The following is a 27,556-nucleotide window of genomic DNA, read 5'->3' on the forward strand; positions in this document are numbered from 1 at the left end:
TAGGAAAGAAAATCCTGATTCAGAGCCCCCTATTCAACCACTTCATTTGCTTAAGGCCAAAAATTTTGCGAGGAAATCCCACAAGCAGACGCGCACACATCCATCCAAATGTCAACTTAAAATCAAGATCAGAGAGGCACGTTGACATGCCGGAAACAACCAAATAACCTATCTAGAACCACCTCCATCCATTCCCTATTATTTTACTAGGACTTGCATCATAAATAAATAGCACCTCACATTACTTTTTAACCGAGTGCAGGGAAAGCATCCACTAAGAGACTGAACAAAGCAAAATCGGGTGAGATTCTAAACTGAACTAGTTTTACACATAAAAGAAACAAAAGGTTATACTAGGTCAAAAACCTCTTTATGAAAAATAACTGTACAGTATTGACTGCTTTGGTGATCGAAATTAGAACTTATGGGTGCAGATAATCGCATGAGGCTCCCTTCTTGCAGTGCCCACTCTCATGGAACTTGCACACTCTTTGCCCTTTGAAAGAAGGCCTAGAACCTCCTCCCCCTCCACCACCAAATGATGACTGTCTGTTCCAAGGTTTACCGCCACCATGACCAGAGTCTCCACCATGAGAAACCCTATCCCTTTGGTTTGTGAACCTGTCTCCATTGTTGCCTGCATTCCCAGTGGGTGCCGCCCAACCCGGGTTTGCATTTCTAGGTGGTGGCCCCTGACCAGAAGCAACCCAACCAGGATTCGCATTTACCGGTGGTGGAACTTGATTGGGCGGGACCCAACCAGGACCTGCATTTCCGGGTGTTTGAACAGGTGCAACCCATCCCGCAGTTGCATTTCCAGGCACTGGCCCCGGACCAGAAGCTCCCCAATTCATGTTTGCATTTGCTGGAACTAGTCCTCCCCAGGGCATATTCTGATTCCCTGCCATTGGACCCCAACTGGTATTTTGATTCTCTGGTCTTGTTCCAGCTGTTTGATTCTCAGCAACACCCATGCCCCACGTTTGTGGGGGTGGAGCTGGAGGCTGAATGTTTGATTGATTCACTGGAACTGGATGTCTCCAAGAATCGGATGGAGGCAAGCCTGAGAAGCCTGCTGAGGGGAAATTCCCCACCGGATTTCCTGTGCTGAATGATGTTGCAGAATTGTGGACAGATTGAGAATTCCCCCAGTGACCATGAGTAGCTGGTTGTGCAGGCATATTAGCAAGATTATTTGGTTCTACCTTCTGGGATGAAGCACCCCCCCATCCTTGAGTTTCAACAGGATGATTATTATTAGCCACAGACTGAACCAAATTTTGGAAATTAGTGACAGAATTCTTCATATCAGCACCAGGACTTATTGATTGAGCATGCATTTGAAGAGTGTCTGTAGAGCCTGCTAGCATACTCTTTTCTGGCTTTGGTATTGGGGTCACTCCAAGATGTGAGCTTGCACCATTACTTTCAGAAACTCGCAATACACTCTCGGGGATAACTGCCGCAGGAGGATGCAGTCCTCCATTTCCTGCTGAGAATGAGCCGGCTCCCATGACAGAATCAGCAGGCTGAATAGGATTTTGGAACCACTTGTTTTCATAAGGTTGCCCCTTTGTTGCACTCGTGGTAGATTGAGGAGTAGGAGAAGGAAGATTTGTTGAATCATTTTGATAATTAGAACTTCGCCCATCAATAGAAATCTTAGGGACCTCAACTGACAAAGTAGCCAGCATGCCTGCAGGAGATTGTGAACTAAGAGCAGCACGATTCTGATCAAAGTTTGATCTTTCACCAACTTGACCTTCAATACCATGCTGCAAGGGTGCTCCATGGGGTTTACTGGAATATGAGGAAGGAAGATTTAAATTGTGCACCCCTTGGGCCTTTAGAAAACTGTTATCCACCAATGGTGGGTCTAACTGGAATTTTCCATCCAATGCATCAGTCAAAAGTAGAGAATTGTCTTGCTTCTCAGTAATTCTCCAAATCCTCAGATCAACAGGAAAATATCCAGTGTTGTTCCATTTACGCAGCTGCACCATCGAAAATGGTCCCTGAACTTTTCCAGAAGGATCCTTATAATGCCACATTTTTTCTGTTTCATTGATTGTGACGGCAGATTGTGCCACCGTGGTGGAGAGAGATGCTTCTGCAGCAGCAGAAGTTGATTCAGACTTTACTGCAGATTGCGTCTTACTAGCATCAATTTCCAAGCTTGCAGCAATTTTTTGTTTCTCCCAACTGTTAATTTGCTGAGTTTCTCTGTCTCTTCCTTGATTCCATTCATTCAATATCTCGCCAACACCAGTAGTATCATCTCCCTTATGAGAGAACCCTTTATTAGACATATTCCTGGTTAAATCTCTATTCCCGGTAGAATAATTCCTTGTCCCACTCCAGGAATCACTAAATGCAGGACCTCCTGTTTGTGGAGAAACTGGTTCCCTTGGTCTCCTGCCAAAGCCAGCACCCCTTGGTCTCATGTAGGTTTCTGCATGCACCAGAAGCAAAATCCTATTTAGTAATTGCCGTATAAAAATGAAAAACGATAAAAAAGACTTTTATATATAGATATATATAAGTGAAGTATAAATAAATAAAAAATGGAAAAGACTTGAATTAAAGACTTAAAAAATGAGAGGACCTTGTTTCTTATCATCTGTTTCACCTCCATCTTCTTCAGACTCATAACTTGGATCCATATTTGGGTCAGCATGTATTTCAGGAATTTCCTCCAACCTACGCTGGCGCTCCTCAGGTGTCTTGAGGAGCTGCAATTTTTCTACACATTCTCTAAGCGTGAAAAGAAGTCAAGGATAACTTAAAGTATTCTGAGATATATTGGCAATTTCCATTACAAAGGAACACACAAGGAGCGTCAAATTACAAATAATAACACAAAAAGAGAAAGATTGCATGATGAAGATGCTGTAGCTTTATGAGACCTTTTTTCTTTCTAAATGGTTTTGCCAATCTTTCAACCATCATACCTGATTTGGGCTCTCTACCTCAGGGATGAAGGACATGACAAAAGACAGAAGAGTTAAGATCAGTTAATACCAAACTCCCAATAACAAAGTATACCCAGCTAAAAAATGAGCAGACATGTGAAATTAGAAGATGATTCTATGGCAACATCACCAAGCAAAAGTCGCTTATGTACAATGTTTAGTCTTTCAAATGAATCTAATTCATACCATTTGAATCCATCCAAGTCTTCAAATCCTAAGAAAATTTTCAACATAGTAGAACTTATCTTCCTTGAATTCTTAGGCAGACATCCCTACTCCAAAGGATGTGGCAAGGGCCAAGGGTAAAGCTACAACAATATCCATTTTAATTTTGCAATCAAAGAGGAGACAAGCCACATAGCCAGACCAGGGATTCAGCTCATTTAGCATTCTTTTATTTTATTTTTTTATAAATACTAAAATTCTTTTAAAATTAAACTCTTGAGTATATCACAAATTCTGCTCTGAACTCCCACTAAAGAATAGAAAAACTGAAAAAAATTACCTATAGGATCGTAAATACGTAAGCCCAACAAAGGCGTAAGCAACAAAGCCTTGGTCCAAAAAATTTGGGGTTGGTTATGGATCCTCAACAAAGACAGCAGAAGTCTCAAATTACTCCTCTGATTAGCAAGCCATACACACACCCAGTGAGCTTTGAACCCACAACTTCACCCTCCACCTTGTTCTTAGAGGTAGAGGAGGTCACATTTTAGCCGGAGCTCAATGATTGAAAAGACTTAAACATGTAAACTTTTCTTTTTTTTCAATTAAATGTTTCAAATTTTAGTTTACACTTTGATCATAGCATATCTACATATTAACAAATTCAAACAAATAGTAGATCAGTTTCATCACATAGGCAAGTAATCAAATGTCAGTTGAGTCATTCCTTGAGAAGGCTAAAATATGCACAATGCTAAAGTCATTTTACTACATGTTAGGAACTTTTCTTTTATGATTGGCAAGTTACACATGCACCCACCTCACCCTCCAAGGTGGTTGTTCAAGGAGAAGAGGTACCATTTGAGCTAGAGCTCATTTGGCAATTAGAAACTGCCCACTAGGAAATAGAAAGTAATACAAAGCAATCCAACTGCATAAACTGTGAAAACAAAAAAGCGTTATAGAGTAAAGGATATTCCTTCCTACGCCCTTTTTCACTAGCTCGATCACGAAGATGACTGAGTCGCACTATCTCTGTTTCCAGCCACTGCATTAAATAGAGAGCATAATTCATCAGAAGGAAAAACTTCTAGATGTTAAGTTATCTAATATCAACACAATAAAGCAATATTAACCATGAAGAAATATTAATTGGGGATGTACAAGCCATTTATTCAATTCACAATAGAATCAATTCAAACAGTGAATAGAGTATGAGTTAAAATTGTCTCTAAAGATGTAAATGACACAGTTGAAGAACTAATCACTCAGGATTAATTACGAAGTAAGCTTGGCAGATATCACTAGGTATATTAAAAAAATTGTATGTTCTATAATATCTATCCTGATGAAGATTTTGGTGGAGGTGAATCACTGGCCTTTGGTTCTGACCTGGTCAAAAGCAAAACTAGGGTGGTGATAAGGAAGGTTTGGGAAAGTGAATCCCACCAAGCCACACCCTGTCCTATTTAAAAGATATCTGTAACCTGACATACACCTCCCACCAATAGATCCAGTCTGAGTAGGATGGGTTGTTAAAATACAAACACAAGTACACAACTAAGGTTGGATAAACCTCTTAGGATCGAATGGCGTCTCCATCCCCACAAAAAAGTTGTAGAAAGTGAGATCATAGATTCAATCCAGGAAGTGCACAAGTTGAATTTACTTTTTTCCCTCTTAAAAACGGGGTTGATAGACCCATTCCAATGCCAATTGCTAAATCCCAAACCATGAAAATGTTACAAGGTCTTGCTGTATTTCTGTGACATAATATAACTAACAAGATGAAGAGTTTGGTGAGTGCAAGTCACTAGGTCTTGGTTCTCACCTTCCCAAAGATAAACCTAGGAAAAGGCAGGATTTGGATAGTGGAGCCCGCCTATCCCCAATCCAATTAGAAGGATATCCAAACCCTAGCATGCACCTCCTACGTGTTTTTCAATAGGCTTAATCAGATGTTTAAATCTAAACTTGATTAAGTTTGGTTAAACCTGTTCCAAACCCATATCATTATACTCCAACCCATTGCAACAAGAGAGAGCTATGAAAGAAACCTTTTTTTTTGCACAGTTATTATAATTCAACACCTGCCTGAATTTAAACCCATGATCTCATCCACCACACCATACTTGTAGGGGTGGAAGTACACACAATTTTCCTATGAGAGAGAGAGAGAGAGTGCACCTCCTAGAATCTTCCTCCTAGGGGGCACCTCAACCATGTGTAAACACAATTTTCTTTTTGATAAAAAAATAATACTTCATTAATTGAAAAGGAAAGTAACACAAAAAACCAAAGCACACAGGCTGTGTGCTAAGGACACAACCAAAAAACTAAAGTGCTTGAAAATTACAACAATCAATCAAATCAGCCAGAGAAAGGGTACCTTATCAAAAATGGCACACGCCTGAACTCTAAAAACATTAATCTCTTGGAGTTTAGACATGTACTCTTAATACTTTTTTTGCCATCCATTTTTTACTTTTTTTATCGGTAATTACATGAACATCTAGTCTTGAACCCTCAACGTCACCCACTCCACCTTATTCTTACTTACATGTTTGAGCTAGAGCTCATCCCTTTTCTACTAACGCTCCATTTGTTTCAAAGTAAAATATTTCAGGAAAATATTTTACACATTTTACCATGTTTGTGTTCATGTCAACTGTAAAATATTTTCCGGTCAAACTGTAAAATTAAGGCAAGAAGTAAAATATTTTAAGCTTGAAATTTTGGTAAAATATTTTATACTTTACAATCTCTCACACATAGAGATGACATTCACAGACCAGCCACTCCCAACTCTCACCCAAGCCTGACAGGGGGAGCACCCACTAGCAACACAACCTTCAACACCACCCACCTCCACCACCCGCCTCCACTCATCTCTGGTGACAAGTCCCACGACCACTACACGTGGATGATCTCAAACAGCCCACTAACAAACCACGAGAATCAAGGCTCAATACCCCCTGTCAGATGCCGCTCTTCTCCTTCACCGGTAGGCCCTGTCGCCGTTGCAAAAATCAGTCTCTCCACTGCAAATTGCAATTTGTGTTTGCTGATCTTTTTTTTTTTCCCCTAAGCCCTGTAGATCTGGGTTTGTTTTGTACAAATCTCTACTGCTAGGCCCTGTCATAAAAAAATTCTGTAGATCTTCACCGGTGTCATGCAAATTTGAGTTCTTTTTTTTTTTTTTTTTTTTGGTATGCAAATCTGTGTTTTTTGGCTTTTTGCATATCTGATTTTTTTTTGTTGCAAATCTGTATTTTTTTTATTCATACCAGAGAAACACCAAGAGAAAAAGATGCAAATTCTATAGCACTTATAGACTAAAATTTCATGCCTAGTCTATTACAGAAAGCCATAATCAGTTAAGGAAACAGTCCAATGTACTTGTCATGCTATTCAAGTTTAAAAGTTAGAATGCAATTAGTCCGCTTATGTGCTAGTCCAATAAGTTACAAAAATGCAGTGCAGCTAGAGCAACATTACCCAAGGTGAATGCAGAAACAGTGACAAAAGGCAACAGCAAAAATACACATGACAGTCAATAATAAACCATCATAAACACTGAAGTACATGGCAAACTTGCAAAATAAAACAGATTAAACAGCCAAGGGGCACCAACATATTGAGCACATATTTTGCATCACTTTGAAGTAATCAATTTTATATAAATATTAAGGCAAGGTCTCAATCAATCTATAGGAAGGGGGGGGGGGGGGGGGGGGGGNCTGTATTTTTTTTATAGCTAATTTGAGTTTGGGAGGTTTGATTCATGGCTGTGTTTCTTATTAAAATTTGAGAATTCAACTTAGGATGATGAGAATTTTGAGTTTTGGTTGTTTCTAATTAAAGATTTTCTTTTTTTCATTTAACCATGAATTTTCAGGTACAAACCCACACTGTAAAATGAAAATATTTTCCGAAAAAAAAAAATGTGTAAAATATTTTACATTTTAAAATATTTTACATTAAAACAAATGGAGCGTAAGTAGAAAAAACGTGATCTCTAGGCAAATGGTTAGGGTGTCTACAATGTTTCTCACCCAGTATTTTCCTATGCCAATACATCTTATATGGTGGGAAAATTTAATCTAGTTTTAAAACATTGAGCATAGACATACAACCAGCAAGAATCTAAGGGAATTAAAGTTGACAAGAAAGCAAACTTACATCTTTGACCCTGGCCTCTTGGAGTGCCATTGCTTTTTCCTGAAGGTCTCCCTAAAATCAACCATTTGACTTTCTCAGCACAGGGTTTAGATGCTTAATAAACATAAATTTGGAAATAGAGCATAGAATTACCACAGTCAACCGGTTGATAAATCCACATTTTATGCTCTGACGTAGACGCTTGCATTCATCCTAGAGACAAAAAGATGAAATGAATTGATTCTTTAAACAAAAGGTATAACATTCACATAAAACATCAAATCTTCACTCCTAATAATTTCCAATGACTGCATATGCTAGAAATTTGGACTCCACAAGTTTTTTCAATTAAAGGACAAAACCAAGTAAACAAGCCATTGTATGCCAACAAAACTGCTCATTTCCCTTGTTGTAACATGTATTATTCACTAATAGGTTATTTAAATTTTCACTGCCATACTTGAGGAGGGATATTCCCACATCCAAATTTGGAGATTCCAGAAAAATCATGTGTTCCTTTAATATCCATTGTATGCCAGTATTAAGAGTCTGTTTGGGGTCTGTTTATTTTGCTGAAACTGAAAACTTTTTGCTGAAAGTACTATAGATAAAGGTAAATGTTAGTTAAAATAGTACAGTGGAACCCATAAATAATATTAAAAAGTGCAGTGGAACCCATTAATAGTAACAAAAATAAGCTGAATAGTAAAACAAGTAGACAAAAAATAAGCTAGCCAAACAGACACTAAACCAAACAAAGTCGAATTTAAAAAATGTTCATTGGAAAGGTAAATTGGAATCTATATCCCTCTTTTCTCTCATCACAAAAACTAAGGTGGAAAATACAAATAACAGCTGAAAAGTTCTTTGCTGAATCACCTCAGTAAACTCTTGATTTGAGATTATGTCAATTGAAATGATCTCTGTCTTGTTTAAATTTAATATTTCTAGCAAAGTATCTGTCATCCTTTTACCAACTTTATATGGCTCGGCAGCTTTGCATGTACCTGTCCACAAAATCATTAAGAAACTTTATGATATACCAGATTTTTTCCCCTTGTATGCTCAGATCAAAAATAGCATGCAATAGAATTTATCTAAATAATTACCTGCAACTTGGACCAGCCTATACAAATCTTGCTTCTGGCCACTACCAGAAATCCTTATTCTCACAAAAGAACCAACAACTTTGTCCTGGAACTTTTCCATATCTTCAATTAGTTCCTCCACTAGATTACGTCTTAAGTAAATTAAATTAATGTTGTGAATATCGATGGCTGCAAAGTCTTCAAGATTTGATTGAGGTCCCCTCTCATCGCCTTTCTTACGAGTTTTACGTTTCTTATCTTTACTAGCCTTGACCAAGGAATCAGAGTTCCCATCGGTCTCCAGCTGACTAGTTTCAGTATCAACAACACTCCCTTGAAGATCATCAGCCTGAGAATCCTCTTTTATGAGAAAGTGGGATTCAAGAAGCTTTAACATTTCAAAATGCCCCACACGTGGTTTCCCAAACAGACTTTCAAGCCTTGCATCACAAATTATCTGACTTTTGCGACGAGGATCGCGGAGTTTGTTTCTCTTTATATACTCTAGCAAGAGAGCCTGTACATCAAACTGAGATAAAACAGATCTGTCACCATTCTTCATATGCATAACAAACTCCAAAAGCTCTTTTGATGCCCATTCAGCATTGTCAACCATGGATGGACCTCCAGAACCAGTTGCAGCTGAGGCTGATGAATTAGATACCTTGGTACGGGGCTTCAACCGTCTCTTGCCCCTTCTTCTTTTGGAGTTACTGGTTTCTATATTATCAGAAGAACTGTCCGAATCTGACCTCTCATCATTGTTAGCATCATAAAGTTCATCAGGTGATTCCTGTTTACCAGTAGGCACATCAGATCCTCCTTTCCATGGATTTTTAGCTTGATTGAGTTCATCCAAAGTCAGAGACAACCTCTCTTTAAATCTATCCAGTAATCTTTGAAGAGATACTCCCAGCTACTTTTGTCATCAAAATCTACTTGACCCTGCATAAGAACAAGAAAGACAGTAAGAAATTTGACATCCAAAAAATTCTGCTGAACACAAAAAGAACAAAAGTAATAATAAGAACACTAAAATGCTCTTATGATCTTTGAAGCAATACAGTACACACATATATATTATATATAATGAGTTTCCCATCTAAAATTAAGACTTACAGAAAAACAACAAATAATTTAGGTATAAAGTAATAATTTTTTTATTTTAAAAAAAAAAAAAAAGTGGAAAAAGGGGCACAACCCTAGAGCATAGGAAGCATACCAGAGAAACACCAAGAGAAAAAGATGCAAATTCTATAGCACTTATAGACTAAAATTTCATGCCTAGTCTATTACAGAAAGCCATAATCAGTTAAGGAAACAGTCCAATGTACTTGTCATGCTATTCAAGTTTAAAAGTTAGAATGCAATTAGTCCGCTTATGTGCTAGTCCAATAAGTTACAAAAATGCAGTGCAGCTAGAGCAACATTACCCAAGGTGAATGCAGAAACAGTGACAAAAGGCAACAGCAAAAATACACATGACAGTCAATAGGGGGGGGGGAAGGAAGATACTTCATACTTCCTATTGAACCATTAATGTGGATAAATACAAAGGCCAAATATGCTTTAATTCCAAAGACTAGACATTAGTAAACTAAACTACAGCTACATTATTAATTTTTCACAGCCCTAACAATGAGAATGATCCATTGAAGGAAATGGCAGAACAAAAAATAATTTAAGAGAGAGAGAGAGAGTGCAAAGAACACATACCATATCCTTGTTTCCTTGGAGATTGTGTTCAATTAACAACACTGTTTTCATGCATGTCTCACAGAAGCCCTTGTTTCCTCTCACACATAAGATAACTGCATCTTTGATGCACCCCTTGCACAAGGAAAATGTGCATGTATAACACATATAGTTGGCATTCTTCCCACAGCTACTACACAGGTGCCAACCTAAAATCCATGAACATGGTAACACTTCAATTAGATAGAGCTAAGCAACCAAAAATGATACAATCCACAGCTACTACACAGGGCCGTTTGGTAATGTTGTTCTAGTAACGTTGTTTGTATTTTTTGAAAATATGTGTGGATGAAAAAAGTGTATGTAAATACGTGTAATATTGTTTAAAAACTGAAAACGTGTGTTTAAACACATGTACCAAATGGGCCTAAGTGTCCGTTTGGGTCAATTGTTTCAAAACATGAGTTTTGAAAATGTGATTTTTAAAATGCAGTTGAGCATTTGGTAAAGTTTGTAAAAGGTTTTGATGCAGTGGAAAACTGCAATATGACAACAGAGTTTTGCTTTTCAAAATGGCATTTTTGAAAAAGAACCCCATGAGCTGCAAAATGCAATTTTTGCCTTTTGAAAAAATAAAAATAAAAATAAAAAAGGCAATTTTTTGAAAAAGGAAAATGCCAAATTGTATGCATTATCATTCAAAATCCCATGTTTTTTCCCACAAAATAGTGGCACCAAAAGAGATCTAAAAGTCTCATGAAATTCCCATTAAAATTGAATACAAATAAATCGATATTTACATACAACATTAAGGTGTGAATCTGTTGAGTTGGATGCAGCTATAGGACAACAAAAATGTAACCACACAAATTATTGGTTTAATATCACTAGCATGATTTTGTGAAATGGAACCATTTCAAGCCTCCGCCATAAAGTGTGTTAGTGGTCATATTTTCATAAATTGCTCCATTCAAAAGATGAACTTACATATAAAATCCAAAACAAAAGGAAAATAGGACAAATCACTTCTTATGGGACAACCAAATGTGCCTCAAAAGAATCATATCTTGTACTAATTTATTTAAATTTTATAAGATTTTTTTTCTGGGATAAGTAAAGTAAGAATTATAGATAAGTGAAAAGAATTTGTTTAGATAAAAGAGGAAACCTCGTGTACACAAAATATGTATATAAAGTTCTCACCTAAAAGTCAAATTTGAAGGAAGGAAAATCAATAAATCTACAAAAGAAATCATAGAAAGTAGTTCTAAACACATGAGACTACTCAAACAACAACCTCAACATCGATTTCAACTCAACCATAAACAGCTCCACACCACCAAGAACACGACTATTTCTTTCCCTCCAAATTGAACATGTTAAGCAAAGGGACTAAGCATGTCAAATCAGAAAACCCCCATGCATTAGAAACCAACTTTTCTCCATCATCTGAAACGTCCCAAGTCAAAGCTTGAGCATTAAAACCAGCTCTTCCTCACTGCTTATAAGTCTGCAAAGGAGGCTGGCAGTAATGTTCCCCATCAACTTAGTCCTGTAATTAGTTGAGCACTATATGTGACACCAATTGCAGGTTCTTATCCTTTTCTTGGTGTAAAAAGGAAACCCATGATAAACTTAAACAAAAATTTTTGGTGTAAGAGGAGCTATAAATTAGAAATATTTTGTACATGGGAACATTTGTTCATTGATCTAGATAAAGCAAATGATAGGGTCCCTAGAGAGGCTATGTGATGGGTTTTGGAAAAGAATGAGTTCCTATGAAATATATTAAGTTGATTAAGGATATGTACAACAGAGCTGTAACTAGTGTGAGAAGAAGTTTCCTATCACTATAGGTTTGCATCAAGGATTAACTTTAAGTCTGTATCTTTTTGCACTAGTGATGGATAAGCTCACTAAATCGATCCAAGAGGAAGTCCCTTGGTGTATGCTTTCTGCAGATGATACAGTTTTAGGGGATGAAACTAGAAGTGGAGTTAATGTCAAGTACTCAAGTTAGAAAGCCTAGAGGCTTTTGATTAAGTAGGTGATTAAGTAGGACTAAAATGGAGTACATGTAAGTTTAGTAAAAGTAGAAATAGAAACGAAGAAGCAGAAAGACTTGATGGCCAAGAGATACAAAAGAGCGATAGCTTTCGATATTTCGGGTCGATAATTCATAAAGATGGAGAAATTGAAGAGGATGTGAATCATAGGATAAGGGCAAGGTGAATGAAGTGGAGAAGCGCATCAAGAGTGTTGTGTGATAGTAGAATACCAATTAAGTTAAAGGGAAAATTTTATAAGAAAGTTATACGGCCAGCTAAGTTTTATGGGACTGAATGTTGGGCTATTAAAAAGCAACATATTCATAAAATGAGTGTAGCTTAAATAAGAATGCTAAGATGGATATGTGAAAATACATAGAAAGACATAATTCAAAATGAGAAAATTCGCCTAAAGATAGGGGTAGCCCCTATAGATAACAAGATGAGGAAGAATCACTTAAGATGGTTTGGTCATGTGCAAAGAAAAACGACTAATGAACTAGTAAGAAAGTGCGAGTATATTCAAGTTGAGGGAACAAAAAAATGTAGAGGAAAATCAAAAGGCACATTAGTGAAAGTGAAAAAAAAAAATGACATGACAATTACGGGAGTAACATAAAACATGACTTTAGATAGAGTAGAATGGAGGCAAAGAATAAATATGGCCTACCCCAACTAATATGTTGAGGATCCATAGTTGACGCCAAAAATTTGGGACTACGGCTTTGATTTTCTTCTTCTTGTTGTTGTTGTTGTTAACATTTGTTCATTAAAATTCAAGGACCTATAATTTTACGGCCCATAGGACAAAGGTCATACAATTTCAGGTGGATGAATACATAACAGGTACTGTTGCAACTGATAATTACAATCCTCTTACGTCTTTAGTTTGTTACATCACATATATAAGACATCACTCAATTGTAGGTCAAATACCCCAACTAATATGTTGAGGATCCATAGTTGGCGCCAAAAATTTGGGACTACGGCTTTGTTTTTTCTTCTTCTTGTTGTTGTTGTTAACATTTAGTTTGTTACATCACATATATAAGACATCACTCAATTGTAGGTCAAATACCCCCCCCCCCTCCTCCCTTTCTCACCACCTTTGCTAGAAAAAATCAAGTAGACCCAACATTCAGTCAGCCAAAGATGATCGCACGACAACCACGTAATCTAAACCTTGTAAATCCTAATTCAATACATCTAAAAAGCCTCATCCCCAACCAATTGGGCTGGCTACTCTCTCTCTCTCTCTCTCTCTCTCTCTCTCTCTCTCTCTCTCTTGTTGCACCCTTCTTTACTACTTATTTATATCTTGATTTTAGGCCTCTCCTTTTCCCTTTCCACACCTTCAACCCTGAGAATGCCTGTTGAAATAATTACATCAAACCTTGAAAAATGCATAAACCCTACTCATAACCAGAAATGATTATACTTCACAATCACATAACCAACTTGACGAGCTTCCAAAACTTAAACAGCATGCTGGTGAACAATCATACATTGAACTCCCTGTTCCATCACACCAGTCCACGGCTGTTGTGTACATCAAACCTTTTGCAAAAGGAAAAGAAAAAAAACAACTTCAATACATATATATACATTTTAATTTGTGGAAATAACTCAGAAGAGTACTAAACATAGGAAGTGTTGAATGTCCTCAATTTTGTGTAACACTTATCTACTAGCACAAATCAAATGCAGTGCAGAAACTAGACTGCAAGTAGAAAGAAGTTTCCATTTTTTGATAATTCGATAGTTACAATGTGGGAGGGGGATTTGAACCGTGGACGTCTCTGTTGGAAACACTCATCTACTAGCTACAAGGCTCTTGGCAGAAAGAAGTTTCCACTTAATAAACATAAAAAAGCAATCAATACTACAATTGCAGCCAAAGTTCATCCCAGTCTAGGCCCTGGGGTTCAAAGATCACAAAAAATCTAGCATTACATGTTCAAAGTACAAAAGGGTATTCAAAGAGCAAAACAGCAACCTACCACAATTCCATCGACCCTTGGCTCGAAAGAACGCCTCATCACGATTAATACAAGAAGGATGGTAGGCCTTCGGACATCCCCTAATAATCAACAATCAAAATTGCAAAAAATCTCATTAAATTGGACATAAACAAAATATCACAAAAGAGAAATGGCAATGATAAATCTCACACCTTCGATCACAAAGCACAAGGTCACCCCCATCAAAGCAAATGAAACAAACGTCCTCTTCCACCCTCTTCCTTGTCGAGGCTCTAGCCGCTGCGGCACGAGTAGTACTCTTGCCACGCTTCCTCTTCCCTCCACTGGTCCTACCTGCTTCCACCACTTCCATTTCCTCAGCTGCCTCTGTCTCCTCCGCTTCTGTAGTCTCCTCCGCCATTTCCACCTCCTCCTCAGCTGCTTCAGCCTCCTCTGCGTCAGTGGTTTCCTCTGCCACATTGTCCTCTGTCTCCATTGCCTCCTCCTCTTCCTCCTCCACCAAGTGCTCCTCAGCCTCTACCGTCTCCTCTGTCAAGTCAGCCCCAACATTTGCTTCCTCCACTGCTTCTGCTTCTACTTCTGCGTCTTCCATCTCATCCACTGGGGCAACTAACTCAGTCTCCTCAGCCACCGCAGGCTCTATTGTATCCATTTCCTCTGCCAAATCCGTCTCAGCAACCGCCACATCGCTCTCCTCTTCCACCTTTGGCTCCACCAAATCTGTCTCCTCAGCCACTGCTAGCTCCACCAAATCCGTCTCCTCTACCCTCGTTGGCTCGACTAAAGCCGTCTCCTCAACCGCTGCTGGCTCCTCCAAACCTGTATCATCTGCCGCCGCCACTGGCTCAGCCACAGCTGTCTCCTTCAAATCCGTCTCCACAGCCGCCTCTGGCTCTGCCAAGTCCGTCTCCTCCGCCACCGCTGTCTCTGCCGACTCAGTCTCCTCAGCCACCACAGGACCCAAAAAGTCTGTATCTTCCGCCGCAGGGCTTGCCAAATTCGTCGTTTCCTTCGCCAAGTCCGTCACTTCCGTCTCCTCCACCGCCACGTCAGCAACATCCTGAGCCTCCTCCTTCTCCTCCACCACCTCAGCCACAGTATTAGACTCACCCTGGTCCTCCTCCTCCTCCTCCTCCTTCTCCACCTTCTCCGCTACGTCACTCACAACCTTCTCCCCCGTCCCTAAATCCGTATCAGCCACTTCCAAAGCTTCTTCGCCGGCGACCTGCGACGGTGGCGATTGTTGCGACTCGCTGGCTCCGACGATGTGCGACTCGGAAGCCGACTCAGACTCAGGCTCATTCTCAGGCTCGGGTGCCCATTGTGGCTCGGAGTTCTTAGGTCCTTCTGCTTCTAGCGGGTCACATACGATTGCCGCTGAATCTTCTTCCTGAAGAGGAAGAGAAGGTTGATTCAAGTTCGAAGCCTCATCTTCCTCCGTCTCCATCGGAGAAACTTGAAATTGAGATTGAAAGCCCTAGAAAGAAATTGAAACCCTAGGGATTTATCGTTTCCTCTCGTTACTCAGAAATTGAAAATAAACCGAAGCATAAGGAGTGAAGAGAGTTTCGCAGAGGAAAAAGAAAGAGGTGCAAAGAGAGAGAGAGAGGGGTTTTTGTATGTTTCCCGATCGTGAAAATATCAAAATGTCCAGATCTTTCGTCAAAATGTCTAGCCTTTCCTTGGGCCTTGTGGTGTTCACCTACTTTAAGGGTCCATGAGCCCTGTGTTGTTGGGCTTTGTCGAATTTTAGATAGATTTTTCATAATGGATAAAGTTTGGTTTCAGTTCACTTATCCACTAGATCAATAGAATATAAACACGTAATAAGTATTGGTTACGTGTTAGCATCCTATAGGTCCAACCAATACATGAAATTACTAGACCAAACACACTTTTTAAAAAATTTTGGTATGTACCATACCTACTTAGCATTAACATTTATAGGAGATATTACCTTATTTAAAACTTATATTTTATAATAACATATAACTATTAAGACCAGGAATTTATGGTACAACAACGAAGAAAATGTGTAATTTATCATTTTTATTATTAAATTTTAAACTGCACTCAACGTATATAGTAGTATGTTTTTCACAACAAGTATACCTTGTATAGAAGTGAAAGACACATGTCATGAGTGACATACTATATATGCCGAATGTATGAGATAAGTATTAAAGAATACGGGTTATACGAATATATTTCCTAGTATATTACAAAGTTACGGAGTTCAATTCAAATAGGCAACTAGAAATATTTTTTTGGTAAATAAAACAGGGTTTGAACTTATGGCGTTTGTTTTATAATGATTCTTTTGTAACATAAGCTTAAGATATTGATTAGTTTTTAGTATAGGCAAAATTGGAACCGAAGTTTCTCATTTGATGATAAGATATGTTACCAATTGAGTTAACAACCCACAAGAAATATAAGTAGCAAAAAAAGTCCCCAAAAGTATAACTTAAACCACAATATTTGCTTGGGTTTCCCCCCCTCTCCTGCCTCACCCATGAGATGCTTTGTTGTAGGGATATAAACGAGCCAAACTGAGTATTAAAGTTTAGAATTATTCATTTTGTTTTATTTTGAACACGAACCTAGCTTGAACTTGTCAAAAAACTTGATTACATGTTCAACCTTGAGTAAGCTCGAATTTGTTTACAAGTTACTTGATTAACATATTATTTTCTCATGTATAGTGACACTATAAATGAAGTTTTTAATACCTTCACAAGTCTAGGCTAATATTGGATAAATAAATTGTAGTTGACATTATATTATTTGTTTGTAAACTTATAAGAAAAATTGATTTATCAATATTGCATTGTTAACAATTTTATATAATTTTTACTATAAAATGAACTATTTATATTATCAATAAACTATAAATGCAAATTTGATATCTTAAGAATTTATTTTCGAATTCACAATCCAACATCAAGTCTATATAACTCTATTTGCATATATGCATACATATAAACAGATATATAACATTCGATTTATTTAAACCAAGCCTTATTACTCATGAATTTATTCATAAACATATTATTATATTTGAACTTGATTCATTTAATATTTGAGCCTAAACTTGACTCATTTGGCTAAATAAATGAGCATAATCATTTTTTTTTTTTCAAACTTAGTCCGAACTATTCATAAACTCTTGGATCATTTACTGCCCTGATTCACTGACCATATATGTAACCCTCAATCTCTTCGCACCTTCAATCATCAAAATATATATATATATATATATATATATTTCGTTGGTTTACGATTATCATAGCCGGATTAACCAGTTTTAGTCATTCTGCAATCTTCTTGAGAGGAAAAAGCCACAAAAGAATAACCACGCTGTGATCAACGTTTAGACTAATTTATTTATTTATTTGAGATTAACAATGTTTAGACTTTGGATACGCACAATTTATGTACTACATTATGAGAACTGAGAAGAGCAGAGGAATGATAATAAGCTCTTGACAAACAACATGAAGAAGATAGATGAAAGCGGAAATAGCATTCCTTGATGGATTTCTTGCCCCTACCATTTGTAACTCTAGCAATAGCATATTTTGTATGCTCTGCACTCAGCTCTTCGGAATATAAAATTTTAAAGGTTACTACTATTAGCGACATTGAGATAGAAAATCTTTCTCCAAAAAAAAAAAAAAAAACATTGAGATAGAAAAAAAACCAGAAGCCATGAATGGCCCAACGGAGTCCAATCAATGTTGTGACCTACAACATAGCATTTTGATAATTGAAACTCCCAACCCAAGAAACCCAGCCTGAAAACAAAGCCCAATAACCGACACAACCCATGACCACTGTGTACCAAGAAATGGTATTGCGTTTGAGATTTGCTCCCCTCTGAGCTTCTGCAACAGTCAGGCTTGTCTCAGCACTCAATTTAGTGATTTACATGAATGCCTTGAAAGTTGAAACCTATGGCACAACACCATGCAGAAGCCAGAGACTTGAAGCTTAATGACAGCTCTTCAGTCATAAAATCCTCAACCATCTTCTGGTTAGAGGAAAAGCTGTTTTCCAACTCCATAAGTTGAGCACATTTTCCTGCATTTTCTCGTGGTGAAAGATTTCACATTCTAGAGTTCCAAAAGATACAGTGATCAAAACCTGTTCAAGGGAAGTCCAATATTTCACCACCGAGAATCTCAAGTTTGCAATGATGATTTTGCAAGCTTCTAAATTAGAGCAAATAAACCACCTAATGCACTAAGAGGCATTCTTCGAGGGTTTTACAGTAACACAATTGGAATACAGCTTTTATTAATAGCTAAATCTATTCCGTACTCAAGCACAATCATACAAATCCTAACAGAAAAATAAATGCTCCACATCAATATCAGCACATCCCCACCAAATAAAGTTTCAAATCCACTCATCTAAATTCATTAAGTTTAAACTTTCAATTGATCCAAAAACTAAGATACCGCTGCTTTAAGGTAAAAACATAACAAAGAAAATAGATTGCTAAGCACATGAGCTGCCATTGATTAGTACCTCCTGGGATAGCGATCCATAAACCTGCCAGAAGGACACTCATATGCCAGATGTCCCCGTCCACCACAGTTGTGACAGATCATCAAAGGGCCCATGCAATCCCTGCTCATATGACCCAGCTGCTGGCAGTTCCTGCATACAACATCACGGTAACCACCACCACGTGCAGCACCACCACCACCACCACCACCACCACCACCCCGCTCTCCAATCATGTTGGATTTTGGGCACTGCCTAGCTACATGCCCAGCTACATTGCACATGTTGCAGATGGGATCATTTGGACAATCACGTGCCAGGTGGCCCGTCTTCCTACAATTGTTGCATGCCTTTTCGTTTGTACAGTCAGCTGCAATATGACCCTGCTTGTAGCAGTTGTTGCACAACCTCAAGTCCCCAGGAGGTAGTGGGGGAGCAGTGCACTCTCTAGCACGATGACCAGCTTTACCACAGGTGTGGCAGATGCCCTCATTTGGACAGTTGCTGGCCATGTGGCCAGGCTCTCGACAGTTCCAACATAGCGACTTTGTTGTGCATTCTGAAGCAATGTGCCTGGACAGAAAAGAATATGTCAGTATTGAATAAAATGTCCCATTAAAGGATAAAACTAGGGGGGGATATCAATGCCGTTGTATAACGAAGATTACTGGTGTGAAATGACACAAGTATGATATACCCTATACACGTCACCCATAAGGACCTCCTCTCCTTGAACATCCAAGGCTTGAAGGTTTTTGTTCTCATCTTCCTTCATTTTTTTTATTTTTATTTTTATTGGCGGGGGGTGGGGGGTTTGTTTACCATGAACTCTCCCTACACTTAGTGCTTACAAAGGAGAGAACTACCATTTGAACTAGAGCTCATTAGATTCAAGGTTTTGTTCTCATATTTTGGCCATCACATAATTTTTAACAGCTAGTGATCTATACTTACAATATGTTTTAACCTATGGAAACTGGGTATCGCATTGCTGCTGCAAATTAGAAAGCCAACAAAAGCTTCAAAAATATATATATAAAAATCTTTTCTGATACACTGCAGCCAGTGTTATTGCCAAAGACCAGCCCTCTCTCAGGAGACAATATTGGTGCAGTAGACATAAAAATAAGGCACACAATGGAGGTTGTAGAATTGATTGCCATTGATGATAGTGTTTGGCAATAAAAGCTTATTAAGCTGAAGAGGGCAGATATGCAATAAGGCAGAGGCAGAGCAGAGGCAGAGGCAGAGGTTGCAGTGAAGTGGAAAAAGCAAATTTGTGATGGGTATTATGGAAGTAGTAATGTAACGGTGCCACAATGAAGGCAACACCATAATGGTGTAACAGGTTGATTGATACGACTGCTTTAAGGTAAAAGGCGGAGGAGGTGAAGAGGAAGCAGGTGGTGTGCTGATAATGGTAGTGGAGTTGGTGCTTTTGGAAGTGGAGGTAGTACCTCAAATACAGTGCAGGGCAGCAATAATGTTTGCTGGTGGCGCTAGTGGTAAACGAAGTTGATGGTTTTAGGTAGATATGTAGGCTGTAACCATAGCTACGGTAAAGCAAATATAGGAGGAGGTGGCAGCGTCTGATGAAGTGACAAAAAGAGGGGCACAAATTTACATATATCAGGATTTAAAGGGTAGGAAAAAAAGCATAAACTGACTAATCTCTATTTTCCCAACAATAAATGCTCCTTGAAAGTTGAAATGCTTGAACAATTAAGTGGGACTATAAAGTAAGTAATGTTTTGAGAAAGTACAGAAGCTTTAACTCCGCTGAACATCTATGTTTCAATTACAAAGCAGTGCAAATTAATTTTACTTACCCTGGAAGGCCGCAGTTGTGGCAAATTGCCACATTAGGGCATTCTCTAGCATAATGACCTGGACGTTTGCAATTCTTACATAGATTGTCTCGGCTGGAAACAAAACCAAAAACATTGAACATTGAGAGGAAAATAATGGCATGGTAAAATCTACATCCATAATCAAATTTCTCTCTGTCACCTATTTTTAATCTAGCTGAAAAGCAAAGGAACTTTAAAAGGAATAACATCACAGATAAGATATAACTGATATTTAGTAAGAGAATAGTTTTCCCCCTCCAGATAGAGATTGATCCAACTAAACATCAGAAATAATGGCTTAGCACTGCTCTTTGGAAATTGCAATATCTCAAAACAACAGTTTGAAACAAAGCAGTACATAATCATCCAGAAGCAAAATAACAAAATATGGACTTTAGAGGTTCTCAAGGACAAATTCAAGTCTTACTCAACCCCGCTAGGATGATAACTACGTTTGGAGACCATCTCTAGTGAAGCATGAGAGCGTACTTTTACTTCCCTAGCCCTCATATTATGTAGACAAAAGAAATAATATATAAATGGTCAAAAGTCAGAAAACCTGAAACCCCGACGTGAATCTCTCCTGTAAGGTGCATCACGATAGGAAAAGCGATCAGAACGGATTTTACGATCCATTGGGCTCCTGCTCCTGCTCCTGCTTCTGCTCCTGCTGTCAGAGCTCATGTTCAAAATAATCCTTAACAACACCTACCACCACCACAACACCACACAGCTGCTGCCTCCTCCCTGTCCACATTACAACCACACCCAACATCACATCCATGAGTCCAAACCAAACCCAACCCCTTACTTTCCCCTTCAAAATAGAAAACACCAGACCCCAACAGCAAATAATATTAAATTTCAACAAGCAACCATCTCATAGCAACAAAATATCACTACACTCAACACCCAGTTCCTCAACCACATCCTTCAATAAACATTCACGCAGCCCTTGCAAACAGTCAACTTCCCAACTAAACACCAAGCCTAAGTATACATAGACTGGGTTCAGTCTCGATCTTCTTATGAGATCATCAAAACCAGTTGAAGTTCTTTAGAGCCGAAAGAAATTGGAAAGAGAAGAGGGGAAGACAGTGGGACAAGTTCTTTACTTGGCGCAAAGGGAGAAACTTTTTCAGCCCTAGTTATCACTAGTATGGAGAGTAATACAAGGGATAGGAAAACATCAGTTGATAATTCAGGGAATTTATAAAGGACTGTTTCCAATGAAGGATATACAAAGATAGGATGAGATGTTTCCATAGTGAGCTGGGTATTCATTGCATTATTCAAATCTAACGCCACTTCAAAAGCGCCCCATCTTTTACTGCTATGAATCATTATCGAAAAACAGATACAACTACAAGCAATGAATATATGGAACTTTGAGGACATTGCAAGAATTTATTAAGAATCAGACAAACATATTAGGGTTGGGACTTGGGCCTTTAGAGGCCCCCTCGAATCATGCAAAAATTTCTATTGTGTAAATGTATATACATATTACAGGCAATGACCTCTAGCTCAAACAGTACTTCCTCCTTCCATAATAATTGGATGGAGAGTAAAAGTCCTGGATTCAAGACACAGTGGGCGCATGTGCAGCTCACCAATTAAAAATATACAGAAAAATATAGTCATAGTTTCGCAGAAAAACCAACATTATTCATATTATACTCTCAAATATCAAAAAGTAGACCAAAAAAAAAAAAAAAAAATTCTATCCCAATATCCGTTTTCTTTAATAGAAAGTCCCTCCTTTAACATACCCACTATTCATAACCATTCCTTTTACTTCTTTTCTGCAATTTTTCCAAACAAACCATCCAAACTCTGAAACTTCTAGAATCATCCGCTTAGCTCACACAAGTCACAACAATTAATAAACCTAACAAATCTCCATGTTGCAATGAAATTAAATCACGAAACCCTAGATTCCAAATCAAAACCATGAACAAAACCCTAATTATCAAAATCAGAAACCAATTCATCAAAATCCATACAAGCATACATAGATACAAACAGTATTGGGGGAATATTGACCTTAACCCTAAAAGCTTCGAATCTGAAGAGAGCGTAGAATTAAGAAGCGAACCTGATGGTTTGAGCTGGAGAAGGAGAAGCGTGGATAAAATTCTGATGTACGATCCAAAGTAGTAACAGAAAAACGGAGACAGTGCGATTAGGGACTATTGGGAGATACAGACAGAGAGAGACAGCGTTTGTGAAAAATTACGCACTCTCTCTAATTATAAAAAAGGGTTTTTTAGCTAAAGCCCGCCTCGGCCCCCTAAAAAGTCCAGCAATTTCCCTTATTGGGCCAGGTTCGCCTTAATGGGCCTTTTTCAAAGGTTCCTAGTTTAGACTTACGCTTTGTTTGTTTCTTTTAAAATTGTAAGATTTTTTTTTGAGAAAGAAAATGGTAAGATTTAGCGTTGTTGTAATGTTATTTGTATTTTTTTAGAAATATGTGTAGGTAAAAAAGTGTGTAAAAATATATGTAATTTTGTTTAGAAACTGAAAATTGTTACTCAAAATCCCATACCAAAAGGCCTCGTATTATTTTTCAAAAAGTATTTTCTAAAAAACTATATCATTTTTCTTTTAAAAATCTCATACCTTAGATGTTGTTAATTAGTTTCTTCTCTTTAAATTCAATCATGTAGCAATTTTCTCATGGATGAAAGTATATTTTTTGTTAAGTCTGTCATATGGCTAAATTTTAAGAGAGAAACTTAAAAAACAACACCTAAGTACTGTACTTAAGTTTCGTCATTTTTCCTTTATTTGGTAGCAACCTTAAAATAAATTGAAAAACTATCTCTTGACTTCCCTTATTTAGTTTTAGGTAAGATAAAGTTATTTCCTTATTTAGCTTCAAGTGAAATAGAGTTGTTCTTCAAAAAATTTTAGTGGAAAATAATTTTATCTCATGTCAAGCTAAATAAGGAAAGTTAAGAAAAAAAATTCTTTGACTCAATTTTTTTTTATACTACCAAACACAGAAAATGCAAAAAACTATCTTCAAAAATAACCAAAGCGTAAAGAAATGAGACTTTTAGGGCTTGTTTGGTATCATTGTTTGTATTTTTTTTTTTTTTAAATATGTGTGGGTGAAAAAGTGTGTGAAAATTCATGTAATGTTGTTTAAAAATTAAAAACGTGTTGTTAAACAACTCTACCAAACAGGGCCTTAATTTTTATTTTTAAGAACCTCCCATCATGCATTCTAAATTGATCCTTATATTCAGGGAAGACTCTATGAACAGATTCTGCATGCATTGTAGACTTGTAGTGGTGTTGGTAATTTGATCAGAAATATGATATCTTGTGTGGGAATTAAGTCTAAGGTCCACGAACCCATGTCTAAGCTTAGATGGGCTGCCAGGTCCACAAACTAAGCCCATGTCAAGACCTTTTGTAGAATTGGTTAGCCGACCTAAAAGCATTTTTTCTGAAAAGTCCACCACAACTATTGACATGTGTACTATCTATGGCAAGGTTTTGGAAGAGGATTGCATACCCCACCTAAATGTTGTTTAGCAAAAGTTTAGCCCTAGTTTTTGGATTATTAAGGGACATGAAGCTTATTGGGTAGGTCTAAAAACATTGTCTACAACTGTGAGAAAAGAGGGAATTCCCCCACAATGCCCCCTAAAATAACTCTTATAAATAGTGTATAATTCCATTTGCAAAAGTATAAAAACTACACAACATAAACTTACTCTATTAATTTCTCAATTGTAAGTATTATCTCATGACTTTGCTATCGGAGCATTCTCACTCAATCCGCTAGTAGATTCCAATCACTGGTGTTTAGACAACTATAGAGGTTTTAAGGAAGTTAGGAATCAACCATAGTGACTTTCCAAAAATCCAATCCCACACCCCCACGATCCTCAATCATGCACTGATCTATGTTATTAAAAGGGGACTTTCCTTCTTTATTAGCAACTTTTGAATATTAGTAAAACTTTAAAAGCCATACCTGCTCAACATAATAACATATAACTATGTTATATTTAGTAAAGGAGTCCGGACGCCGAGCTTTATAACATAGGCTTGTGACCAAGTGGAACATTAAAGTGGTTGGATTTATGTGAGAATTTAATAAAATAGGATAATTGGGATGTAATAGGCATATGTTAGTATTGTTGAGAAGTCCAAGGCCCTCGCCCATGGGGATTAATGGGCCACCCCATTCCTATATGGATAGGTAGCCATTACAAACATCAAACAAAGATAAAGGAGTCTAGATGCCGAGCCGGATAACGTAGGCTTGTGACCAAGTGAGACATTAAAGTGGTTGGATTTATGTAGGAATTCAATAAAATAGAATAATTGGGATATGGCAGGCCTATATTAGTATTGTTGAGAAGTCCAAGACCCTCGCCCATGGGGATTAATGGGCCACCCCCATCCTATACGGATGGATAGCCATTACAAACATCAAACAAAGATAAAGGAGTCCAAATCTTTGGAATATAAATTATTTTTCTATTTGATAAGAAAAGAATTTAAATGTTATGTTTATATTGTAACTAAAATCGTCAATTTATATAACTTGATATTAATAATAAAGCAAAATGAAAGTCTTATGATTGAACGAAGTGTATTTTGAAGTTCTAAATTCCTTCTAAGTAGTCCGTTTTATCGAGCTCAAAAGCTTTTATTCCCTTGAAATGACCAATGACAAAATTGTGCTATGTATGCATCACATGTTAGACAGTTTCTCATACCATTAAGTGTGCCATATACATATGTACATCTTATTAATACTTGATTGCTTGTGAGTTGTGAGTTGTTTGTTTCTCTCCATTCATATCATGTCAATGCCTGGGCTTGCACTACTCTTCCCGCTTTATCCCTGACCCAAGCCATGCCTATCTATGGTTTAAATAATCAGCAAAAATAGTTTGGCCCTACATTTTTTGTTTGGTTTAGGTTTTAGATTAGGGAGTGTGCATGAGAGAGAGTGGGATTTGGATTGTACAGTTTCTGCTGAAATAGGCAACCCAGTATGGTCCAACTTGATCAAACACTACACGAAAAAGCCCATCATTTTTGTTGTAAATAAACAAGGAAAAGCCCATCTTAAAAAACTAGGAGAGCTAATCCTTCAACTTGTATAAGCAAAGTCACCCATGACCCATACCCTAAAGAACTCTACACTTTGGCAAAGTTTCATAAAGTTTCCACTAAAATATTTCATGACTCAAACCTTAAAAGTTAAGCTACCTATCCAAGTATCCGCCAATGCATTTAAAGAAAAGGGAACCAACATCAGCCTTACAAACAGTTGGACCAACCTACAATGGTTGTAAAAGCAACGTTATTGGTAGTGTATAAAAGAATATTATTATTTCTTCAGTTTTAGTTAGCATAAAGTATTTTATCAATAAGAGATTTGAAATTTGAATCCCGCTTACAACTAAAACTAATTGGTATTTTAGCTTAATGATAAAAGCAATTATCATGAAAGATTTGGTGTTTGAATCCCGCATGTACCAAAAACCAATTAATATCTTACCGTAATAATGATAAAAACAATCTTCATAGAGTGAAAGTTGAAATTCTAGCAATTATCATGGAAGATTTGGGATTTGAACCCCGCATACACCAAAAACCAATTGATATCTTACCATAATAATGATAAAAACAATCACCATAGAGTAAATATCCTAATATATTAATAATATTATTATTATCATTGCATAGATATAGGGCAAAGAAGTGGCAGTTACAGAACCAAAAAGAGCTCTCCCTAGTAGGAGTCTTTTCCCTCTTGGCCTGAACGAGAATTCCCTCCCCTCGCCCTTTTAGGATTTTTTCCTTAGCCAGCCATAGACCTACTCTATGTGCAGTAGTCAACACCCCTTCTGCTATGGAAGAAACAGTCTTAAATGAACTCCAAAACCTCAAGTTAACCAAAGAAGAAGGAGAAGAGATACAAGTCACAAACACCAATCCAGTCACCCACCTTGAAGAATGCTCATTAAACCTCTTTAGAAAATTGCTTTTAGACCATCAACAGAATGTTTGTGCCCTTAAGAACACCCTAAGAACGGCCTGGAAGCTAGGGTTTGATCTAAGAATAGTCGAGGTATGCAATGATATTTTGCAGTTTAAGTTCAGCTCCAGATATCAAATGGAATGGGTTGAAAAGAGTGGTTCATGGAACTTTGAAAACAACCTCCTCCTTTTGTGTCATTGGAAAAAAGGTCTATCTTCTACAAATATAGTATTCACACATGCTCCTTTCTGAGTCCAAGTCTGGGGTCTGCCATTTGAGTTCATGAATGAAGAGGTAGGTAAAGACATTAGAGGCATAATTGGTAATTTCTTAGAAGTTGACAAATGCTTCTGGCAATTTGACCAAGCAAAGTTTATGCGTATAAAAGTTGATGTTCACATAAACAAGCCTCTACGAAAAGGAGGCTATGTCTCTAGCCTAGAGGGTGGCAAACACTAGGTAGCTTTCAAATACGAAAGGCTCCCAATATTATGCTTTATATGCGGAAGAATCGGTCACTATATTAGACATTATTCAGAAACCACCAATGGGCAAGAGGCAGAAAAATAGTATAGGGAATGGATGAGGACTAGTTAAAACTCAAAGAGTGGGTAAAGCAGAACCCGAACCACCACCAGCGAGGACCAGGCCGCGGAGGAGATGGGAACCGGCGACATGGGATATCGTGCACCCTCGAACAACTTGAGTATACCCGAGTCAGTTGGTCTTAGGGGAAACAATATCTTTGAGCAAAATCTAGCGTTAGGGAATGTTCCAAAGGCAAGCATAACGACAAATCAGACTACTTTGCTTCTTTAAGCGGCAAAAAACCAGGACGGATGGGACAAGGCAGAAAATTTGAAACATAACTAGAAGGAAAAAGGAAACTCTCATGATTTGCAAGGAAAGTTGATCTTTGGCAGCACCCAAGACTCCAAAAAAGATAAAAGGGATTCAGATTCTAGAGTGGGCCAACCGCATTCATCTAACCCTAGAGCCCAAGAAGTAACAAGCCCGTCAAGGCCAAAACTAAAACGCAAGTGCAAATCTGATGCTAACACCTTGGG

The 27,556-nt window shown here is 37.7% G+C and overlaps 2 protein-coding genes across 3 annotated transcripts; both read right to left on the minus strand.

The window, feature by feature from the left end:
- Nucleotides 1-221: 221 nt before the first annotated feature.
- Nucleotides 222-15,740, minus strand: LOC111996610 (zinc finger CCCH domain-containing protein 19). Its single transcript, XM_024028594.2, is given in 11 exon segments — nt 222-2,452; nt 2,606-2,760; nt 4,115-4,185; nt 7,320-7,370; nt 7,452-7,511; nt 8,178-8,305; nt 8,408-9,268; nt 9,271-9,331; nt 10,103-10,290; nt 14,130-14,209; nt 14,303-15,740. Coding segments are annotated over 11 exon segments (4,941 nt in total). The 5' UTR covers nt 15,559-15,740; the 3' UTR covers nt 222-422.
- Nucleotides 15,741-18,385: 2,645 nt separating this feature from the next.
- Nucleotides 18,386-22,715, minus strand: LOC111996611 (zinc finger protein GIS2). 2 transcript variants are annotated; one of them, XM_024028595.2, is made up of 4 exons: nt 22,572-22,715; nt 21,033-21,220; nt 20,453-20,545; nt 18,386-19,196 (listed from the first exon to the last, which is right to left on the minus strand). In XM_024028595.2, the coding sequence occupies exons 2-4, from the start codon at nt 21,155-21,157 to the stop codon at nt 18,638-18,640; spliced, it is 777 nt and encodes a 258-aa protein (XP_023884363.1). In that variant the 5' UTR covers nt 21,158-21,220; nt 22,572-22,715; the 3' UTR covers nt 18,386-18,637. The 2 variants fall into 2 exon arrangements, with proteins under 2 accessions (XP_023884363.1, XP_065621635.1); XM_065765563.1 differs by lacking the exon at nt 22,572-22,715 and having other exon boundaries at nt 21,033-21,242.
- Nucleotides 22,716-27,556: the final 4,841 nt, after the last annotated feature.

Source organism: Quercus suber, unplaced genomic scaffold (genome assembly GCF_002906115.3).
Source record: "Quercus suber isolate HL8 unplaced genomic scaffold, Cork oak 2.0 scaffold_639, whole genome shotgun sequence".
Classification (NCBI taxonomy): Eukaryota; Viridiplantae; Streptophyta; class Magnoliopsida; order Fagales; family Fagaceae; genus Quercus; species Quercus suber.